This window comes from Oryctolagus cuniculus, chromosome 4 (genome assembly GCF_964237555.1).
Source record: "Oryctolagus cuniculus chromosome 4, mOryCun1.1, whole genome shotgun sequence".
Classification (NCBI taxonomy): domain Eukaryota; kingdom Metazoa; phylum Chordata; class Mammalia; order Lagomorpha; family Leporidae; genus Oryctolagus; species Oryctolagus cuniculus.
This window is the reverse complement of record NC_091435.1, coordinates 129,490,624-129,513,891: the sequence shown is the minus strand read 5'-3', so window position 1 is coordinate 129,513,891 and position 23,268 is coordinate 129,490,624. Positions and strand designations below refer to the sequence as shown.

Genomic DNA, 23,268 nt, shown 5'->3' with positions numbered 1-23,268 from the left:
TAAAATTCAAATGCTATAAGTCTCTAGTTGTGTAACACCTGGACAACAGAAAGTAAATTAATCATTATGCATTTGGGATATTGAGTCATATTTTGGCTGGTAAGAAAATGCTTAACTTAAGAATAATTCTTGTTTGGAATGATGAAGGTGATAAAGATTAGGACTAGCTGAGAATATTAAGCCATGCTTAAGAAAAGTGGTTTTATACTTGGATTTGTCTAGAATATACCAGAGTGTCTTAAGCTGGAACAGTAATTTCATATCCATACTAGTATACTTTGGATTTCTGAAATCTAGGATAAATTAGGATATCTGCCATCCTCTGGAAGAATATTTTCTTCTACATTTTTCTACTCCATAAAAATAACAATAATTACAAAAATATTACAGATTTCTGATACAAAAAATTTTATAAGATTTAGCGGTTTTGGTTCTATTTATTTATGTATTTTTTAACTTGGAAGTTATAGAAGGTTAAAAAGAGTTAAGATTTAATCACTTAAATAGAATGTTTGCTTTTATATTCATTATACTTATATCAGAAGGGCACCTAAAAGAACTTCAACCTTTTATCATTATCACCATTGTGTATTTTAATTTTACCTGTTTTAATACAGTGATACAATTTTTTCTGCTTTATATAGTATGAATCCTTACAAATTTTGTTGATATTTATTCCTAAAATACCTTAAATATGGTGCATTTCAAGTAATGCACACAACATATCTAATGTTCCAGATACATCTATATATGTTTTACATTTTATTTAGAACTTTCTAGATACAATTTATCATAGAATTCTTTTTTTTTTTTTTTTTTTTTTTGACAGGCAGAGTGGCCAGTGAGAGAGAGAGAGACAAAGAGAAAGGTCTTCCTTTTTGCCCTATTTATTTATTTATTTATGCCCTATTTATTTATTTATTTATTTATTTTGACAGGCAGAGTGGACAGTGAGAGAGAGAGACAGAGAGAAAGGTCTTCCTTTGCCGTTGGTTCACCCTCCAATGGCCGCCGCAGCCAGCGGGCTGTGGCCGGCGCACCACGCTGATCCAGTGGCAGGAGCCAGGTACTTATCCTGGTCTCCCATGGGGTGCAGGGCCCAAGGACTTGGGCCATCCTCCACTGCACTCCCTGGCCAGAGCAGAGAGCTGGCCTGGAAGAGGGGCAATTGGGACAGAATCCAGCGCCCCGACCAGGACTAGAACCCGGTGTGCCGGCACTGCAAGGCAGAGGATTAGCCTATTGAGCCACGGCGCCGGCCTATCATAGAATTCTAAGAACTCTATAGCCAATATTTAATATCAAGTATAAATATTAATAGATTTTATCACCCTGAAGAAAATAATACTTCAGCTCTGAGAACAGGCTAACAGAGTACAATTCTGGCTTTACTGACCCACATATATTAGGGAAATATCCATTAAAAATAATTGGATATAACTTGCTTTAAAAATTCATTGAACAGAAACCGGCAAAATCCCTAGGCTATTTTAGTGTTATTTGCATTTCAATATTTTAATTTAGATTTCAATTATTCAATTATTCATGTATGTGTTGCCATCTTGTAGAATTTTTATCTAAATGTCTTTGAAATATAGTACATTTGGCTAGAATATACACTGAGATCTGTTGCCTTTAAGCAAATTCTTGATACTTTTTAAAAAATTGATTTCCAAAATGCTTGGATCACCTGTTATACTGAGAACATGATGTAAGTTATAGAACATCTCCAATCCAAAATGCGCTTGGCCTAGGTTTTTGCTTACAATACCCAGGGAGATCATACCACTCCCATGAATCTGCTTACACAACACCATTCATGGACTTCAGGTACAAGACTGAAAAACATGTTTCACTTTCAATTCAATATTTTAAGCAAGTAATATTAGTAGAAAATTCATACTTTGTTTTAAAGCGATTGAACAATAAGTGTTAAATTGCATTTATTTGGTCACTGAGCACCGTTTGAACAGATGCAAACCTAATGTTTCATTGTTCTTTTTTGAAGCTATAGACTAGCTCCTCAACACCACTTTCCAGCACAGTTTGAAGACTGCCTAACTGTAGTCAAGTATTTTCTTCAGGATAAAATTCTTACAAAATATAGAGTGGATCCTACCCGAATCTGTATTTCAGGAGACAGTTCTGGAGGTGCGTTAACAGCAGCAGTGACTCAAAAGGTACATTATTTTTGTGTTCAGCAAAGGAGGTAGAGGTTGAGGCTCATTTCTCATTTCCACACAGATATCTAGTTCTTATGGCGCCAGTAGTTAAAGACCATCCTTGCCCATTGAATTACCATGGTACTTTGTAGAAATTCTATTGACCATAATCTTTTTCTGAATGTTCCTTTTCCATTGACCTGTATGCTTATCTTATGCCAATACTATGCTGGATTCAACTGTTTTTTAACTTATTTATTTTTATTAGTATAGAGCGAACAGATTTCATGTATTTTATAATTACAATTCTAAGAAGATAACTCTACTCCCCTCTCTCCCATTCTACCTTCCTCAATCTCCTGCCTTTCTTCCTTTATTTTTTTCTTTAATATTTGCAAAGATACTTCAGTCCACTCTATAACCAAAGGCTTAATTCACCATTAACCATAATATTCAACAAGTTAAAAAATGGGAAGACCATGGTTCCACAGGAATATAAACAAGGGATAAAAATAACAATCATATCACAAGATGTTGTTTTATAATTTTTAAATAACCTATATTAGCTATCACATATCAGAGAAAACATGATATTTGAATTTTTAGATTGAGAGGCTAATTTCACTAAATATAATGGTTTCTGGTTGCATCCATTTTGTTTCAAAAGAAAGGATTCCACTCTTTTTTATGGATGAGTAGTATTCCATAGGGTATATATTTATCACATTTTCTTTACCAGTCACCCATCGATGGACAATTGGGTTGATTTCATATCTTAGCTATTGTGAATTGAGCTAAAAAAATGGGCGTACAAATAACTCTTTCATATACTGATTTTATTTCATTGGGGTAAATTCCCAGGAGTGGGATGGCTGGGTCATATAGTAGATCTACTTTTAGATTTCTGAGGAATCTTCATACTGTCTTTGGTAATGGTTGTACTAGTTTACATTTATACCAATAGTGCATTAGGGTACCTTTTTCCATGCATCCTTATCAGTATTTATTTTTTGGTTTTTGGATGATGGCCATTTTAACTGGGGTGAGGTGAAACATCATTGTGGTTTTTATTTTCACTTCCCTGATGATTAGTGACCCTGAGTAATTTTTTATGTCTGTTGGTAAGAATGTAAAAGATCTCTATAATGAAAATTACAAAACATTAAAGAAATAAATAGAAAACACACACAATAATGGAAAAATCTTCCATGTTCATGGATTCTAAGAATGGATACCATCAAAATGTTGACACTATTTTATCTATGCAAAACGTCCATACAAAATGATTTAAAGATTCAATGTGATCCCAATCAAAATACTGAGGATACTCTGCTCAGACTTAGAAAAAGTGATGCTAAAATTGATGAGAGACCTTAATAGATGAAGCAACCTTAAAAACAAAGACAAAACTGGAGGCATCATAATACCAAATTTCAAGATATTTCACAAGGCAGTTATAATCAAAACATTCTGGTACTGGCATAAAAATTGATATGTAGATCATTGGAATGGAATAAAAAACCAAGAAATTAATCCCCTCAACTACAACCAACTAATTATTTGACAGACAAGCTAAAATCAGTCCCTAGAGAAAGGACAATGTCTTCAACAAATGGCACTGGGAAAATTTTATCTATGCATGCAGAAGTATGAAATAAAACCCTGACCTTACACAGTATGCAAAAATCAACTCAAAATGGATCCAAGAATTAAAGATGTAAATCTACAATCTGATATCATCAAATTACTAGAAAAGAACTTTGGGTATACTCTGCAAGACATTGGCATAGGCAAAGACTTCTTGGAAAAAAACCCAGAAGAACAGTCAATAAAAGCAAAAATAGTCAAATAAGATTATGTTAAGCTAACATTATTCTGCTCTGTAAAGGAAACACTCAACAAAGTCATAACTGATAGAACAGCAGAAAATATTTGCAAACTATGTGATGGATAAAGCACTCTGGCCTCAGAATCAGCCCTTAAGGCACTCAAATCTGGGTAAAAAGCTCATGAGAGTTCCTCAGGCATAGAAAGCCAAGACACTGTGGCAAATAAAAATGACCTAAATGAAAGATCTCTGTGAGTCAGATCCCAGACGAAAGAATGGGCCATCAAAGAAGGAGGTATCTTTCTCTGAAGGGAGGAGAGAACTTCCACTTTGACTATGGCCTTGTCTGAATAAGGTTGGAGTTTGTGAACTCAAGAGCCTTCCATTGCCTTGGCAGCTCAGGATAAGAGCCTCAGGTGAATACTAATGTCATAAATAAGAGTGTTAATTAAATCAACAATGGGAGTCACTGTATGCTTGCTCCCCATGTAGGATCTCTGTCTTTAATGTGTTGTACTATGCAAATTAATGGTAAAACTACTACTCAAACAGTACTTTATACTTTGTGTATCTGTGTGGGTGCAAACTGTTGAAATCTTTACTTAGTATATACCAAGTTGAACTTCTGTATATAAAGATAATTGAAAATGAAAAAAATTAATAATCCAGGTCCTATAAAGAACTCAAAAAATTGAACAACAACAACAAAGCCAATCCAGTTAAGAAATGGCAAAAAAGGGGCTGGCTCTGTGGTGCAGTGGTTTAAAGCCCTGGCCTGCAGTGCCAGCATCCCATATGGGTACCTGTTTGAGTCCCGGCTGCTCCACTTCTGATCCAGCTCCATGCTAATGTGCCTGGGAAAGCAGAGGAAGATGGCCCAAGTCTTTGGGCTCATAAGCCACATGGGAGACCCAGAAAAATCTCCTGGCTCCTAGTTTAAGATCGGCTCAGCTCTGGCCATTGCAGCCATTTGGTGAGCAAACCAGTAGGTAGAAGACCTCTCTCTCTCTTTCTGTGTGTGTGTGTGTGTGTTTGTGTGTGTGTGTCTACCTCTCTCTGTAACTCTGTCAAAAAATAAAAATAAGTCTTTAAAAATTAAAGAAATGAACAAAAATTTTTCAAATTATGAAATTCAAATGGACTACAGACACATGAAAAACCACTCAGGATAACATGCTCCACTGTATTTTTTATTTGACATTGAAATCTTCATTTCTAATATTTCAGTTTGAATTCTCCTCACAATCTCAGTCTCATGGATGATTTTTCTTTGATGTCGTGTGTGGATTTCTTTTAAAAAAGATTTATTTATTTATTTGAAAGTCTGAGTTACACAGAGAGAAGGAGAGCCAGAGAGAGATAGAGGTTCTTCCATCTGCTGATTCACTGCCCAGATGGCCACAACTCTGCTTCTTCTGGGTCTCCCACGTGGATTCAGGGGTCCAAGGACTTAGGCCATCTTCTACTGCTTTCCTAGGCCATAGCAGAAAGCTGGACTGGAAGTGGAGCAGCTGAGACATGAACCAGTGCCCATATGGGATGTCGGCACTGCAGGTGGCAGCTTTACCTGCTATGCCACAGCGCTGGCCCCATATGGATTTTTTTAACTCAGGAATTTGCTTCTCATTGCTTCTGAGTAATCCTATCATTAATCTTTTGAATTCCTTTTTAGGCATTTCATCCATCTCTTTGTCTTCACATTCTAATATTGTATTGTTGCTGTGTTCCTTTGTGGGAGTCATATTGTCTTCCTTATTCTTGTTTCTTGAGTTTCTGTGTTTATTTTTAGGCATTTGTGGAAGTTCTTTCTGTTTTTCTCCTCCAATGGCTTTTTTCCTTTGAACTATGCCTCTGTGACTTAGTTTAGTGTCTGCTGTTTCAGTGAGTACCCAGAGGCATGTGCTGGGTGTGGCCAGGGAGTTCTTATCAGTGCTCCAGAGTGGGGTGAGTATCCAGGCTGGTACCCAAGTTGCATGTGGTAGGTCACCTCTATTGTCAGCAGGGAAGAAGATATGATCTCCTCTGTTGATATAATCACACCCTCACCTCCTCTCTTCCAAGGTGATCAATGCCCTGGGTTAGCCCCCAGTGGATGCAACACTCACCCGTGCTGTCACATGAAGGATATTTGCAGTCCTTGTGTGAATGTGGATCCTGCTACAGTGACCCACCTCAGACAGGGAGCTCTGAGTGTGTGGACCTGGTTGCCCAGTGACCTATCTATACTCTATGCCCTATGATGCAATCACAGAGTTCCCACAGTCTCAACACACAAAACTCCCACAATGACAGGGTGGAGAGGCACCCACTAGCCCACCCCATCCTCTGAGAGGCAGACATTCCCAGAGCCAGCTGCCTGTGTATGCTCTGCCTTGGCAGTTTAAGCCCTGGAACCTGTGGTATGTTGAGAAGCAGAGGGCACCTCACAATCCTACATGAGTGCCCACCCCCAGTGAATCCTCCCAGCCTGACTCTCAGTGTGGAACACCAGTTTTCCCCTCTGGTAAAATCCCTGGGTCACACACATGTACCTGACCTGCTGCAGCTACTAGTGGTGTCAAGATGGCACCTTGGCCCCGCCAGTAGCTGGGTGCACACACATGAACATCTATTGCCACTACTGATGTCAAAGTGGTGCCCTCTCACAGCCAGTCCCCAGATGCCATTTGTGGGGGGGATGAGGAGAAAGAAACATACTCTTTTTTTGCTGGGTTAGGTGGTACACTGTCCTCTTAAGGGTTCCAGGCCGGACTCAAAGATGGCATACTCCACTAGGCAAGCTCTCCAGCTACATTGCCAGTGGCATGGGCTACTTCAGGCTGCTCTCACTTTGCTTTACAAAGGTGGCACTTCCTCTGGCTAGTTGCTGCATATCCAGACCATCCACGCTGATCCATGGCATTTCTCTTCCCTCTGTAAAATTTCCACTGCAGATTTCTCTCCAACTCTCCCCTGGGAATGCACTCTCTTCACTTTTTAGTTATTGTTTCCCCTCGCCTAAAGCAGTATGTCCTTTCCCTATTCCATCATCCTGGAATCCCAGAGTAGGATCACAGCATAAGTAATTAAGCTAGACTTTTTAGGAACTTCATCAGTTTTTCTACTATGGTACCTTTTGGGTTCCAATCTAGATTTTCATGTTGCATCTAGTTGTCATATCTCACTAGTCTCCTTTAATTTGTGACAGTCTGCTTGTATTTCATTACCTTTCATGGCCTTAATGCTTTTTAAGAATGCTGTTTATTTTCTTATATTTGCTCATTATATCAACTTTCTCCACTTTTTAAAGAGAGAAGTGTGATGAAGCTAGTATTCTTCATTCTTTTTTTGGAGGTGGGAAGCTGCTCTGTACTTTAAGTAATATGACTCAAAGTCTTCCTCTGTGGAAGGAGAAGCCGCGGCCGCCCCCCTACCTGGGTCCCAGCCCCTCAGATGGCTGCCTGGCTTTCTAGAGCCCACCTGGCTGGCAGGGCCCCTGTGCCTCGCCCAGCCACACCACTTCTATGAGTCAGGGGAGGAGCTGATGTGCCCTGGGGCTGTGGCTGCTGCCTGTCTCTGCGGCCTGGAGCCAGCTCATCCCCTGCTCTACAGCCGCATGGCACCTCCACCACCGCCCACTGTGGCCCAAGGAACCCCTCACCTCCTCTGCAAGACCCCACTGGGAGCCCTGTTGGGGGCACCACCTCCACTTGTACTAGAACCCCAGCCCGGTTCCCCACCCAAGGCCACTGGCCCTGCACAGGCTGACAGGTGAGGGAGAGGAGAGCCAGGGGCAAAGCTCCATCCCCCCTTCCTTCCTTCCTTTGGACAAAGTCCTAGGGCTGAGGTGTTTTTTTTTTTTTTTTTTTTTTTTTTTTTTTTTTTTTTTTGGCAGAGTTACAGACAGTAAGAGAGAGACAGAGAGAAAGGTCTTCCTTCCATTGGTTCACTCCCCAAATGACTGCCATGGCTTGCGCTGTGCCAATCCGAAGCCAGGAGCCAGGTGCTTCTGGTCTCCCATGCGGTTACAGGGGCCCAAGCACTTGGGCCATCCTCCACTGCACTCCCAGGCCACAGCAGAGAGCTGGACTGGAAGAGGAGCAACCGGGACTAGAACCTGGTACCCATATGGGATGCTGGTGCTGCAGGCGGATGATTAACCAAGTGAGCCATGGCCCTGGCCAGGGCTGAGGTTTTAAGCCAGGTCTGGAGGGCAAAGGTTGTGACCTCAACAGCCACCTCTGAGGTTATGGAACCCAGGAGCAGAAGCTGGAACCCCCAAGGAGAGCACAGGTCCCATGGACCGTGGGGTCACTGGGAGGGCAGCAGTGACCAGCCCCTTGAGAGAGGGGTGAGTGTCTGTGTGTGTACATGACAGCAAGGTCCAGAGTTCAGATCCAGATTTCCCGAGGTGCACCATTGCCCCTTCAGGGCCTCTAGGCCCCTGGGCTGCCTCCCCAAGAGCTCACTAAACCACAGGCCATAGTGCCCCCCTCTTCTCACCTACCACACATGTCCTCATGCCCTCCTAGGGCTGCAGGAGGGGGCTAGAGAAGGGAGGTCCCATGTACATATTTATCACCCCTTTTTCATAGCCCCCCAGATCTTTCATACATTTTTGCAGGGGTGCCACTCTCAACGATCCTCTTCCTGGTTAAATAAATCCTCAGACGGGTGCTGTGAAGAAATAAAAAGCAAAATATCAGACCAGATACCTCTCCATCTGTCAGTTTTTCCATTTACTTCCTCTGAAGTATTAAAAAAATACTAAATTAGAGCACTTAGAAATTTATAGTTCACACATACATATATGTATATGTACACATATTCACATTTATATACACATGCACATACAGTTATATCCATGTATAAACACAGTTATATGAATATCTACTCATATATACGAACATGTACACACATATACATATACATGTACATGTACCTATATCTATCTATCTGTCTATCTATCAATCTATGAGGCTTACAAAAACTTTGTAGAATTAAAAGGTAAGTTTATTTTGGGCAAAAACTTTTAAACCCATGCTTACCAGGGGGTATTTCAGAAGTTCATGAAAAATGTATAATAAAAACAAAACTATGTGTGAATTAAAAAAAACTTTTGGACTAAAATAAGCTAATCTTTTAATACCATTTTTCTATTGGCTTTTTGGTTAATTGATTTATTTTTTAGGGAATACAAATTTCATAAGTAAACTTTTAGGAATATACTTATTCTTCCCACCATACCCACCCTCCCACCCAGCCTTACACCCTTTCTCCTCCCTCTCCCCTTCCCAGTCCCATTCTCCATTAAGATTCATTTTCAATTAACTGTACACAGAAGACCAATTCTATACTAAGTAAAGATGTCAACAATTTGTGTGTGTGCGCGCACACACACACACAGAACTAGTGTTACAGTTAACTCTCATAATGCAACTCATTGAGGACAGAGGTCCCAAATGACCTACATGGAGAGTTAGTGCACAGTGACTCCTATTGTTAACACAGTGACTCCTATTGTGGGGCCAGCGCAGTGGATCACTTGGGTAATCCTCCGCCTGCGGTGCTGGATCCCACATTGGCACCGGGTTTGGGTTCTAATCAAATGCAGCAGTAGAGGATAACCCATTTACCATGGTATCAAAGAAAATTAAATATATAGAAATAAAATTAACAAAAAATATGGAAAATCATTATGAAGAAACTTTAGAACACCTTGGAACATATCAAAGTGGGCCTGAACAAAAGGAAACACTTTACTGGCTAGGATGACTGCCTGTTATGAAATTTTATTTCTCCTAAAGTTAATTTAAAAATGCCATGGCTCACTTGGTTAATCCTCCGCCAGCGCTTCTGGCATCCCATATTAGTGCCTGGTTCTAGTCCCAGTTGCTCCTCTTCCAGTCCAGCTCTCTGCTGTGGAGGATGGCCCAAGTACTTGGGTGCCTACACCTGCATGGGAGACCAGGAGGAAGCACCTGGCTGCTGGCTTCGGATCAGTGCAGCACGCAGGCCATAACAACTATTTGGTGGGGTGAACCAACGGAAGGAAGACCTTTCTCTCTGTCTCTCTCTCACTGTCTATAACTCTACCTGTCAAACAAATAAAAATAAATAAATAAATAAAAAAAAACCCACAGTGACTTCTATTTTTAATTTAACAATTAACACTCTTATGTATGACCACCCGAGGCTCTTGACATGAGCTGCCTAGGATATAGAATGCTTTTGAATCCACAGATGCTGTCATTATTTCAACAAGGCCATATGCAAAGTGGAAGTTCTCTCCTCCCTTTAGAGAAAAGTACATCCTTCTTTGGTGGCCACTTCTTTCAGTTGGGGTCTCACAGAGATCCTTCATGTAGAATATTTTTTTTTTTTTTTTTTTGCCACAGTGTCTTGGCTTTCCATGTCTGAAATGCTCTCACAGGCTTTTCAACCAGACCAGGAAGCCTTAAGGGCTGATTCTGAGGTCAGAGTTTTATTTAAAGCAATTGTCATTCTATGAGTCTACTTCCCATGTTGGAACATTCTCTCCTTTTTAATTCTATCTGTTATTATTGCCAGACACTTGATCCTTCTTATATGATTACTTTAACACTTAATCCTATCTATTTATATGTTAACATTAATAATATGATCACTTTAACACTTAAGATGGCATTTTTACCACCAAGCTTAATGAGATTTGGGGTCCCATGACAAGGTTTTAAACTGTACCATTAGAAGTAACTCCATAGGAATTAATGCAAAACTATAAAACTTTACAGTTATAAAATTCCTCCTCCCTCTCTTATTCCCATTCTTATTTTTTACTGAGATCCATCCTCAATTCACTTTATACACATTTGATTAACTCTATGCTAAGTAAAGAGTTCAAGAAATAGTATGAAGAAAAAAATGAAAAAAAAAAGAAACTGTTCCTCGACAGTCAAGACAAGGGCAGCTCAAATCATCCCTTTTCAAAGTGTCAATTTCACTTCTACAGATTTTGTTTTAGGTGCTCTATTAGTTATTACAGATCAGGGAGAACAAATGGTATTTGTCCCTTTGGGTTGGGGTATTTCACTAAGTATGATGTTTTCCAGATTCATTCATTTTATTGCAAATGACTGGGTTTCATTTTTTTTACTACTGTGTAGTATTCACAGTGTACATATCCTATAATTTCTTTATCCAGGCTTATTCAGTTGACAGACATTTAGGTTGATTCTGTGTCTTAGCTCTTGTGAACTGAGCTGCAATAATCATGGGGGTTCCGAAAACTCTTAATCACTGATTTCATTTCCCTTGGGTAAATTCTCAGTTGTGGGATGTTGGCGCTTCAGGCCAGGGCATTAACCTGCTGCGCCATAGCACTGGCCCCTCTCATGCACATTTTAAAATCTTTATTTTAATGTTTTATTGTGGAGAGTGACTACCATGTGTTGTGGTGAAGATCTTTTCTGGTCATGGCTATTAGGAGTTTAATGTGCTTTCTGTACTTGAATGTCTCTTCCTTTCTCCAAATTATGGACGTTTTCTGTTATTATTTCACTAAAAAGCCCTTGTAACCCTTTCTGTCTTTCTGTGCCTTCAGGAACTTTTAGAACCAGTATGTTGCATTGTTTGATAGTATCCTGTAGATTCCTAACAGTGATTTTATTTTTCTAATTTCTTCTTTTTGTTTTTGGATTGTTTTGTCTTCTAAGTTGAATATTCTTTCTTCTGCTTCACAGATTCTGTTGTTAAGGCTTTCCACTGCATTTTTAAATTTGTTATATTGAATTCTTCATTTCATTTTGCTTTCTCTTTAAGATCTCAATTTTGCGGGAGAAATTTTCTTTCATGTCATCTACAGATTTCAGTAGTTCTTGCATTTGCTTCTGATTATTTCTATATAATCTTATGATCAATTTTTTTAGTTCAATTTCTGGCATTTCTTCAGTCTCATCATCTTCACAATCTAGTATTGAAGTGTTGTGTTTATTTGGGGATGCCATGTTGTGTTCCTTATTCTTATTCTTGTTTCTTATTTCAGCATTTGTAGAGATACTTGTTGGTTTCTTCCTTTTTTTTACCTGTGGTGGCTTTTATCTTTGTACTATGCCTCCTCTGTGGCTAAGTGGAGAGTCTGCTTTCAGTGAATATCTAGAGGCATGTCATGAGTGTGGTCAAGGAGCTCTATTCAGTTCTCCAGGGTGAAGGGCATGTCTAATGTGACATACCCAAGTTTGGTGTGGTAAATATCCTCTTTTTTTTAATCAGAAGGGAAATTTATTTCGCTCAGCTGAGCTCCTCTCCTCTAAGGAGACCAGTGCCTGAGTGCTAGCCCCAGTGCTTGTAATATTCATCTGCTCTGCCCCAAGGACCACACAAAGAATCTGTGCAGTCCTCAGTGTAAGCTCAGATTCCCCAGCAATGTCCCTCACCAGTGAACTAGGAAGCCCTGAGCATGTGGAGTCTCCCACAGTGACTACCCACAGTCCCAGCTACACTATGAGACTTCCCACACAGCCTCAGTTTTATTCAGTCCTAGCACACAAGTTTCCCACAGTCACATGGACCCAGAACTCTGTTAATTCTCCCCAGCAGAGTCAGGAGTCTCCACTCTGCTGGTTGCTGAGCATGACGCAAGCTGGTGCAGCTATTACATATGTCCAAAATGGTACCCCCCTCTATTGGCTTGTTACAGGATGCCGTTGTAAGGTGACTGGAGAGAGAGAAATGTATCCCTCCTTTTTTTTCTCCTCTAGATTGGCTGGTACACTATCCTCCATGGGGCTCCAAGGCGTGTTCCCACTAGGCTCTTCCTGTCACTTTATCACCAGTGGCATGGGCTGCAGTAGTCTGGTCTTACCTCACTTTCCAATGCTGGTGCATATGTTCTCAGCTGCTGGGGTCCTTTTATTGGCTTTTTGAGTGTTCTCATATATAGTAATCAGTAACATCACACACACACACACACACACACACACACAAACCATACTGTAGATTCCAAGCAGCTATGATAGCAAAGCCTCACCTTTGATTCTGTACCAAAGGTCACCCCTTAATCCAACTTGCTCCACCTTAATCCCCTTTGGGGTTAGAGTTCTATGTAGATTTTCTAAAAATAAAGAAGAATTTCATTATCAAAAAGAAAGTTTGAAACTATTGACTGATTGATTCCTGAGTTATCTTGCAGCCTGAACTAATTTGCTGTATCTTACAAATAGCATTGTTTATTTGAAGGATCTTATGGAGTTGGGTGGTCTGGTAGTAAGGAAGGTTAATATTGAAGAGTTCCCTGCTTTGAGATTATTATATTAAGTGCTATAACATGTTGCAGAGCAAGCTGACCTTAAATTTTATCTGGAACTGGTTTTGCAAGTGTAGATTCTGAAAAATATTTAATAATTACTCAGCAGTAATCAAGCAACATCTTGACATACCTGCATATTTGATGCATTTGCTTCTCTTTGTAAAGAAGCTTAATTTAAATAATTATATAGCCATAAAGATTATGAAGATGGAAAGGCCTACCTTATAGCTCCTTATAGCTTTCCAACAGGCTAATCATAAATATTAACACAGGCATCAGAAACAGAAGCGAGTCTCAGTAAAATCTGTAGTGAATTGTTCTCAATTAAAATTAACCTTCATTCTAGTCCCTTAATGAAGTATAAAGGAACATAGCATCTATTTACACAGTATGTTCTGTCTGTTCAAAGGGATTGTTGCTGCTGGTAATAGTGCATCAGAACTCAATGTACTTAAATAGTATTTACAAACATGATTTCTTTTACCATTTCATATTTATCTATATGATCATACTTTAAGATATGTATTCTTCTTGCACTGCAAAACTTTCTATTTTTAGTATAGGTGCTGCTGAAGTGAGAACAGACTACAAAACTTTCTACCTGAGTCATATTTTGATCCAAAAATTTTTCTTTTCACTAGGTTTATCCGAGTCACCAGAACCAACTTTTACTTTATGATGAATATAAAGCTTTCTTATAGTCTCATAATGTTACAATTGATTGGCAATATATTACAGATTTAATGCTTACAAACCATGGTGTCAGCCGGTGCCCCTGTAGCTCAATAGGCTAATCCTCCGCCTGCGGCGCCAGCACACCGGGTCAGGGTGCCGGATTCTGTCCTGGTTGCTCCTCTTCCAGTCCAGCTCTCTGCTATGGCCTGGGAATGCAGTGGAGGATGGCCCAAGTCCTTGGGCCCTGCACCCGCATGAAAGACCAAGAGAAGCACCTGGCTCCTGGCTTCCGGTCAGTGCGGTGCGCTGGCCACGGCGGCCATTGGGGGGTGAACCAACGGAAAAGGAAGACCTTTCTCTCTCTCTCTCTCTCTCTCACTGTCCACTCTGCCTGTCAAAAAATAAAATAAATAAATAAATAAATAAAATTAAAAAAAAACCTGTGGTGTCAGTAAAACTTCGCTGCTGATAGATCAATAGTTTGTGGACTCTAAAAAGACACATGGGTTATTTTGTCTTTTATACCATTCTCTGCCATTTCTTAAGTCTGTAGTTATGATTTATATGTTGAAGACTATGAAATCTGAAACTTCCTCTGAGAAAACTGTCCTGATCTCTGAATTCAGATACCCAAATTGATTTCTTCCTTGGTGTTCTGTATAAGCCAGACTTTCCTCCAAGCAAATCTATTCTCTTTTTTTCTGTATGTTACTGGGAACAATTTATACATTACTAGAGCATAGTAGTTATCCCATTATTTGTTGCATATGCATATCCCCATCTAGACTCTAAGTGCTTTGGAATCTGATATATATGGACATAGGTCATATTCACTGATACATATATACCATGCTTTTAAACCCTGACATCACATCTATATTTCTGCTTTCCTCATCCATCAAAATATCTCAGGGTTTGAATTCCTTGCCTTTCTTCAATTTCTGTTTTCTGATTAGCAACTTCCTTTAACCTGGTCCATCATATAACAACACAATCCCACAGATTATTCTTAATGTGAATCTATGGAACACATTTAAAGACATTGTCCCTGCACTCCTCTGGAACCAGTAGTAAATGATTACTCATCTATGGATTCAGATGTGTTTAATTTGTTTGCCCAAGTAGGGTGTGGGTGGGTTCATCCGGTCCTCTCCCTGTTTACATAGTCACTGTTTGTTTCTCTCCATGGTTCCTGGTCCAAGGAAATGAGAAAAGTCTGCAGAGATCCTTTATTGTGAATACTTAATGGGCCTGAGCCATATTCCTGGCCACAGGTTACTAAGATGTTTGTCCAAACACCATCTCTGCATCCTCAAACAAAACTGGAGCTGAACCAATATTTCCTGTGTTATGCTTGATGGCTTATTCACAGGCTTTGTCTAAATCCTTCTAGTGGGATAGCAATCACAACCGTTACAATGCTAGATGTCTGGGTTGAAAATAACATATATGCCAAGTTTTGTGGGAAAAAAAATTCATCCAAAATGGGTAAAGCCGTGCCTGCAGTGCCAGCATCCTGTAGAGGCACTGGTTCGAGTCCCAGCTGCTCCACTTCTTCTCTAGCTCTCTGTTATGGCCTGGGAAAACAGTGGAGGATGGCCCAAGTTCTTGGGCCTCTGCACTCATGTGAGAGACCTGGAAGAAGCTCCTGACTACTGGCTTTGGCTTTGGATAGCGCAGTTCCGGCTATTGTGGTCATCTGGGGAGTGAACCAGTGGACAGAAGACAAATCTCTCTCTCTCTCTCTCTCTCTGCCTCTCCCTTTTTAAAACTCTGCCTTTCAAATAAATAAATATATCTTTAAAAATTATCCACAGATATTATTTTGCATATATCCATCTTTCTCTGGGTGATAGGTCGTGCATCAATTCGTGTGGATGTGCAGGACTTTGGAGAAACACACATCCGATCCTGGGGGCTTAATGGTAGGATCCCATCCCGTGTCAACCAGTGACTGTATTGAGAAGGGTAGTAGTTGATGAGAGTCTCAATATAGGGACTTCAATATAACCCTTTGACATGAGGAACTTACCAATGTAAAGGCAAATTTTATGCCCAGTTGGTGGTCACAGGGCATTTGGAAAGAATTTACCAACACATTGGACTGAATGAAGTGAGCTTTATACAAAGCATAGGTATCCACTACAGAGAATTCCTTTGAATAGGTTTTGAATAGTTCAGTTATACATTGATGCAGGCCTCTCCATGCAGGGAATAGTCATGAAAAATTTCTTCTTTGACCTTTACCAGCTTTATCTCAAGCAATCATCTCTCCCAACTCAAGACACCTATGAAGACTGTTTATGAACAGAGAAACTGATGTAAGAGTGAAATGGTGCTGGCCCACTTCACTTCAAAATTTTGTTTTATTAATTTCAAATATATTTTCCACTTACTCCAAAGATCTGCATTCAACAAGAAGCTAGAGTCAGGAGCTGGATCTGTGACATAGGCTTCTTAATCACTCTATTTGAATCTGTAACTGGTTCTTCAAGTTATAGGCCATACCACTGATATTATGGACATCAAGAGAGTAGTTTATTGACACTATGAAAAAAAATTGTTCTGTTGTCCATATGTTTATACCAAAATTTGGGACAAATCCATGAAAAACTCTTATGCCATTTTGAAGAATTTAGAATGGAGCACATGTTTAGTCTAGTGGTTAAGGTGCTGCTGTGGTTTAGAGACACATTCTCTTATCCTGAGGTTTTCACTTGGAACAGCAGTGGGTGTTTTCCTTTGTTCAGATGACATTGCTGCAGATGCAGCCTCTGGTGGAGACAATAGCTCCTATAAGATTAATTCAAAGTTTTCTCTTGCAGTCTGCAGGGCCATAGATGGGGCTTCAACATACTCTGCTTCTCTGCCAAGGTATAGGGGTTCCTTGCAAAATAATCTATATGTTTTTCCCGCATATCAAACTTCGTGAACCTCAACATATTTTTTTCATAGTTTTCTCCTTTTGTTTTCCAAACACTCCACCATTCTCTCAGAAAGTAATGCTTGGCATTTCCCTCCAATTTTGTCCATGTATTTTGCATCTGTGTAATGTTTCATGAATTTATGGTATGATGTTGTGAATGTTTGCCTAATAATCAAATATATTATTTTAAAATTGTCCCACATTTAAAAAAATGTTTCAAGATTTTAAACATTTTCATATTGGCAAAATGTTAAAATTATTATTTTGTTATTTTTTAAAAATAAACATTAAAATAATACTAGTTAAGTATTATGTTTATTTCATTTACTTTGGTTAGCTTCAGTCAGAAAGAATTTTTACAAACTTTAATATGAGCATACTATCAATTTCCCCTAGAATCCATTTAGGATCAGGTTATTTCCACTGTGTTTCTCTCTCCTCTTTTACTTTTTCTGTTTCTGTGTTTTTCTATCTCTCCCATTCTCTTTCTCTTTCTTTCTCACTCACTCTATCATTATTTAAAAACTTTAGTGTTTGAAAAGAGCATGAGTTTTTCATGCCAATGAAAGATATTATAAATATTGTGAAAATAATTACAGTTTATCATTGCCAATTTATGTAGAATGGCTTATCTCATGTTTAAAGTTAGATTTCTCCTCCTGGTTGTAGAAATCTTTGCCTTACAATGTATTACTATTTGTATTTTAGGTACAGAATGATCCTGAAATAGAACATAAAATCAAAGCACATGCTTTACTTTACCCTGCCTTACAGGCAATTGATTCTTACTTGCCATCTCACCGAGAAAATGAGCATGGTGTAATTCTGACACGGGAAATGGCCATAAAGCTGGTCAGTCTGTATTTCACCAGGGATCAAACACTCCCCGAGGCAATGAGAAGAAACCAGTATATGCCCCTGGAATCAAGACATCTATTTAAGTTTGTTAACTGGAGTACTCTTCTTCCTGCGAACTATAAGAAGGACTACATTTATACTGAACCAATTCTTGGAAGAGCTAGTTTTTCATTGCCAGCACTTATGGATGACAGAGCATCACCCTTGTTGGCCAATGATTCCCAGTTACAGAAGTTGCCACTAACCTATATCCTTACCTGTCAACATGATCTCATAAGAGATGATGGACTTATGTATGTTTCAAGACTGCGAAATGTTGGAGTTCAAGTTGCTCATGACCATATGGAGAATGGATTCCATGGAGCTTTATCATATATGACATCACCATTTTATTTACATCTAGGTCGTAGGATAAGAGACAAGTACATTGACTGGTTGGATAAAAACTTATAAATAATATATGAATATATATTGCAGTGAGTTATAACTTGTGAATACTTTGTAGCTGTGTTGCAAAGAAAAATATAATTTATGTTGTCAAAATTTAGATTTGAATCATTTATAACAGTTGCTGTATATCTCTGAGCTGATTATTAAATTTTATCAGTGTAATTTGTCTATTTTCCCCTTACTTATAATTTATTATACTTATGTTGGCCCTAATAAGCAGTAAAACTTACTGAAGTTGAGAAATAAGAATGATTATTGGCAAATTAAGGAAGACAGTTTCAAGATAGGCACAGAAAGTGTAGTAGTAGAGAGTGGGAAAAGGAAAAATAAGGAAAAAATATGCACTCAGTAATGAAGCACATGTGAATATGGGGTAAAACTTTTTTTTCCAAAAATCTGTCATATATATTATCTCAGTTTCTCAAAAACAAGTCACTTCTTCAGACCTTTTGCTGAGTCAAAACCTAAAATAAGAAGTTGAAGATTTATTGCTTGAAAAGAAATCTCTAGCATGCTAGTATGGATCTGAGTATTAAGCATAATAAACTGAATCAAGCTAAGCTGTTGGAAATGCAGTAAAGAAGAATATTGTCTGTGTGTGAATGTTCACAGTCCAGCAAATCCCTGAAAAAATGTTGTGTCTACTTGTTCGTTTGAAATCAGACATTCTTTCAAGCATCCATCAGAAGGCAATTAATATATAACAGAGTTTTTGGAAAATTGTTCATGCATTGAATTCTGTGAACATTTTGTGCCTCTTCTAATTTCATAATAGCTTTTTTGTTTGTTTGTTTCTTTCATTGCCTTTCCTCACAGCTCCATTCCTATAAACATAGGAATGGAACAAAGCGAGAGGACTTAAACTCTGAAATGAAAGGGAAGATGTGGCTACTGTTGTCAGATCCTGAAATCTGGAAATGTGAATACTTCTGGATTATGCCCTTGCCACCCACAGGGGAAAAAAAAAGATTCTTATAGTGACATACATACAGGTGTGCATTGTGTTGTTTATTTGTGCAAGGTGAATATCTTACTGTTACTGTAATTTGAGTCTGACATTTTCAGATCACCCAGTAGAATGTCATATTTTAGTATTAGTCTTACATGAGGGTACTTCAGTAAGTTCATGGAAATGGAATTCAACACTATTTATTTTGACTCAAAATATTTTTTGAGACTTATACATATTTTTTTCATAATTGTTTTCCAGGAACTTTTTGAATGCTCCTCATATATTAGGTATTTGGTAAATTTATTTATTATGATTTTGTTTCCAAATTCCATAGGAATTCATATTATGTGAAAATATCATCTTCCAAGAAAGACTGTTTTAATTCTGTTCAGTCTGTGTGACTGATTTTGATTTTGACGGTGTGATTTGATTTTCCTTGCCTAATAGCGTTGACTAAAACCTCCAAAACAGGTACATTTGAGAGGCAGAACAAGTATCTTAACTTTTTCCTAATTTTAAGGGTAATGGAATTTATATTTCACTAATACATTTGATGTTATATTAGGCCTAGGTTTTCCATTATTTGGTTGCAGATTTTTACTTCTATTGCTTGTTTGTTAAGGAAATTAATATTATCATATGATTAATTATTTCAAATGCTTTTTCTTCATCTATAGAATTTATCATATTTTCCTCAGCTAAATATGACCTATAAGTTTAGCTTATTTTGTTTATACATGTTGTATATGAAATAATTTAAAACCCATTCTAAATGTATTTTGTATGTAATATAAAATTATTTGTAGAGTGTTAGCAATTATTATCCTCACTTTCATGAGACATTTTTGTTTATTAACTTTCTTTTTTTTGGTCTTGACATATTTTTGTTTCTGTGTTCAGCTGGTCTCATAAAATGATTCATAAAGAGTACCCTATCTACTTGCTTTTTCTTCTTTGAAAAGTTTGTATAAGCCTCATTGTATTTCTTTGTTCAGAGTTTTGAAAAATTCAGCAATCAACCCATCATGCCTGTGGTATCTGTTATAGAAAACTCTTAAAGTTACACGTTAAAACCCTACATAGTTTTATTTATAATCAGACTGTTTAAAATTTTAATCCTAAGTTGCTTTAGTAATCTTTTTTATTTCCAAGGAATTTAGCCAATTCATCCAAGATTTCAAGTTTATAGTCATCCTATTGCTTTTTTTTAAAGATTTATTTTGTTTATTTGAAAGATAGAGTTACAGAGAGAGAGGTAGAGATACAGAGAGAGGTCTCCCATCCACTGGTTCACTCCCCAGATGGCTGCAATGGCCAGAGCTGAGCTGATCCGAAGCCAGGAGCCAGGAGACTCTTCTGGGTCTCCCATGCAGGTGCAGGGGCCCAAGCACTTGGGCATCTTCTACTGCTTTCCAGGCCATATCAGAGAGCTGGATCAGAAGTGGAGCAGCCAGGACTAGAACCAGTGCCCATATGAGATGCCGGCGCTTCAGGCCAGGGATTTAACCCGCTGCACCACAGTGCCAGTCCCCATCGTATTGTTTATTATATTTTATATTGGTCAATGCCAGTAGAGTTTGGAGTGCTGTCTCTTTTTCATTTATGTTATGAGTTCCCTGTAGAGCCGCTCAAAGATTTATATATTTATTTATTGTTTTCAATGCCTCTCTGTCTTTTTATCGATCCTATTTATTTTATGTTTACTTCATTAATTATTGCTGTTACCTTTATTATTTCTTTCTACACATTTTTCAACTTTTTTGTTGCTTTTACTCTTTTGAGATAGATGAATAGATCAAATACACACTTTTTAAAACTACTGTATATAAGACATTTGAATATGCAGAAACTAGAAATAATTTTTTGACATTTTAAAGTTCAACAACAATTTGGATGAATAAGAAACTCTTTCATGATAATAGTATGTTTATTTACTTATAAGAAAATTTCCAGATCTCCCATAATTAATACAGTGGCAACTGTCAGAAACAGTATTTATGAAGTGAAAAAAACTGAATTGATATTAAAAATATGATGAAGTACATGGATTATTTAACCATTGAAGGAATATAATATTGCTAACAGCTTTCAGTTTTATGTATGAAAAATAATGTTAGTACATTGTAATATAACAATACTACTGGCTTTCAATACAATGAAAGAAGGCTCTTGAGTCTTTTGCCAAAGACAAACCAGTACAAATAATGAGAATGAATGGCTTTCACGAGAATTTACACATCAGATTAAATGAAATGAAGCAGTGGAAATCCCACACTTAAATGACATTGAACAAAAAGGGATCTTTGGTACTATAATTTGTAGATAAAAAATGCAATGTTGAGTTCAAACCAGTAACCAAATATTATGTAAAGTCATTATGACTTATTTCCAGAATTAGCTGGAAAAGAATAAGCATTTCTTATTGCCTTTGCTGTTCCAATATTCTTAAATTAAATGTGCTATAAAAACTCTGATTGTGATAAATAATAGATAACTTCCTATATAAAAAAGTCAGTTATTTGGGGGCAGATATTTGGTCTCATAGTTAAAATGCTACCAAGGATGCCTGCATTGCATGACGGTGCTTGAGTCTGAGTCCCATCTCTACTCCTGATTCTTCTTCCTGTTGATCAAGGCCTTAAGAAATAGTGGTGATGGCCCTAGAAGTTGGGTTGCTGACCTATATAGAATACTCAGGTTGGGATCCTGGCTCTTGGCTTTGGCCTGGTCCAGCACAGGCTGTTGCAGGCATTTGGGGTGTGAATCGGGATGGGAGCTCTTTCTCAGTCTTTCTGCTGCCCATCCCTCTTCTCTTTTTGCCTTTCAAATTAATAAAATAAAATAAATTGATCTATGGTAGAATATTTTTAAAAAGAAAGAAATCTCTCAACATGAAAAATAGATCAGTAGTTATCAAGGGTTAGCAGTGGGGAAAATGTGTGACCTCAGAAGTATAGTACACGCTAGTATTGGGGAGTGATGGAACTATTATGCACCTTGCTATATATATCCATGTATTCAAATCCATAGTACTATACAAAAAGATCCTTGAAGTTTAATATATGTTCATTTTGTCTTTTTATTTTTGTGGCTAAAATTTTAATCTATTACATATGTATTTTTCAATTGTCATGTCACTAATGGTAAAAAAAGAGAACAGATTTCATGTCACTCATAGATAAAATTCTGATTGTAATGACATTTACCTTAATGTTCATTTAATTAATAAAATAAGTACTTGACTTTCAATTTCAACCTTCCGAAGAAGAGACTTATCTTAACCCCAATTTTTGAAACAACTAGAATACTGTAAAAATATGTTAAAATATGCTTATTTTCTTTGATTTTAAAGAGAAAAGAAATCTTTTATTGCTCAAAGCCTAAGTGGAACAGTTTTTTGCTATTCTAATTTCTGAAAGTCTATTGAATAAATATACTCATTAAAAATAATTTTTTATTTATATAAAGAGAATAGATTTATTGTACTTCATAGGTACAATTTTAAGCACATAATGATATTTCCTACCCTCCCTCCATCTTCTTTCCTTCCCTTTTTAAAAATTTTTTGCAGTAATATACTTTCAGTTTACTTTATAATCACAAGCTTAATCCTCCACTAAATAAAGATTTCAGTCAGTTACAATTAGAAAGACTACTGTTCCACAGGAGTATAGACAAAGGCCATAAACAGCAATCAAATCTCAGGTGTCAATTTCAGATCTTAGCTATTGTTAATTGAGCTGCTATAAACATATGGGTGCAGATAACTCTTTCATATGTTGATTTCTATTGAATAAATTCCCAGGAGCAGGATGGCTGGGTGACATGATAGATCTATTTTCAGATATATGAGGACTTCCCATGCTATCTTCCATATGGTTGTACTAGTTTACATTCCATCCAACAGTGCATTATGGTACATTTTTTGCCACATCCTTTCCAGCATTTTTTTTTGATAATTATGGTGAGGTGATATCTCATTGTGGTTTTCATTTTCATTTACCTGATGGTTATTGATCCTGAGCATTTTTTCATGTGCCTGTTGGCCATTGTATTTTATGCTTTGAAAAATGCCTCATCATGTCTTTTGCCCCTTTCTTACCTGGATTGTTGTTTTCTGAATGTTGAATTTCTTGAGTGTCTTCTATCCTT

General features: G+C 37.8%; 1 protein-coding gene across 1 annotated transcript in view; it reads left to right on the top strand.

Annotated features, from left to right (window-relative positions):
- The window catches only part of LOC103350418 (arylacetamide deacetylase-like 2), a 33,314-nt gene extending 10,847 nt beyond the window's left edge, over positions 1–22,467 (top strand). Inside the window, exons 4-5 of the mRNA XM_017346847.3 lie at positions 2,009–2,180; positions 17,565–22,467. Coding sequence (XP_017202336.3) covers positions 2,009–2,180; positions 17,565–18,167 — 775 coding nt within the window. The 3' untranslated portion in view covers positions 18,168–22,467. The remainder of the gene's footprint in view (positions 1–2,008; positions 2,181–17,564) is intronic.
- The last annotated feature ends 801 nt before the right edge of the window (positions 22,468–23,268 follow it).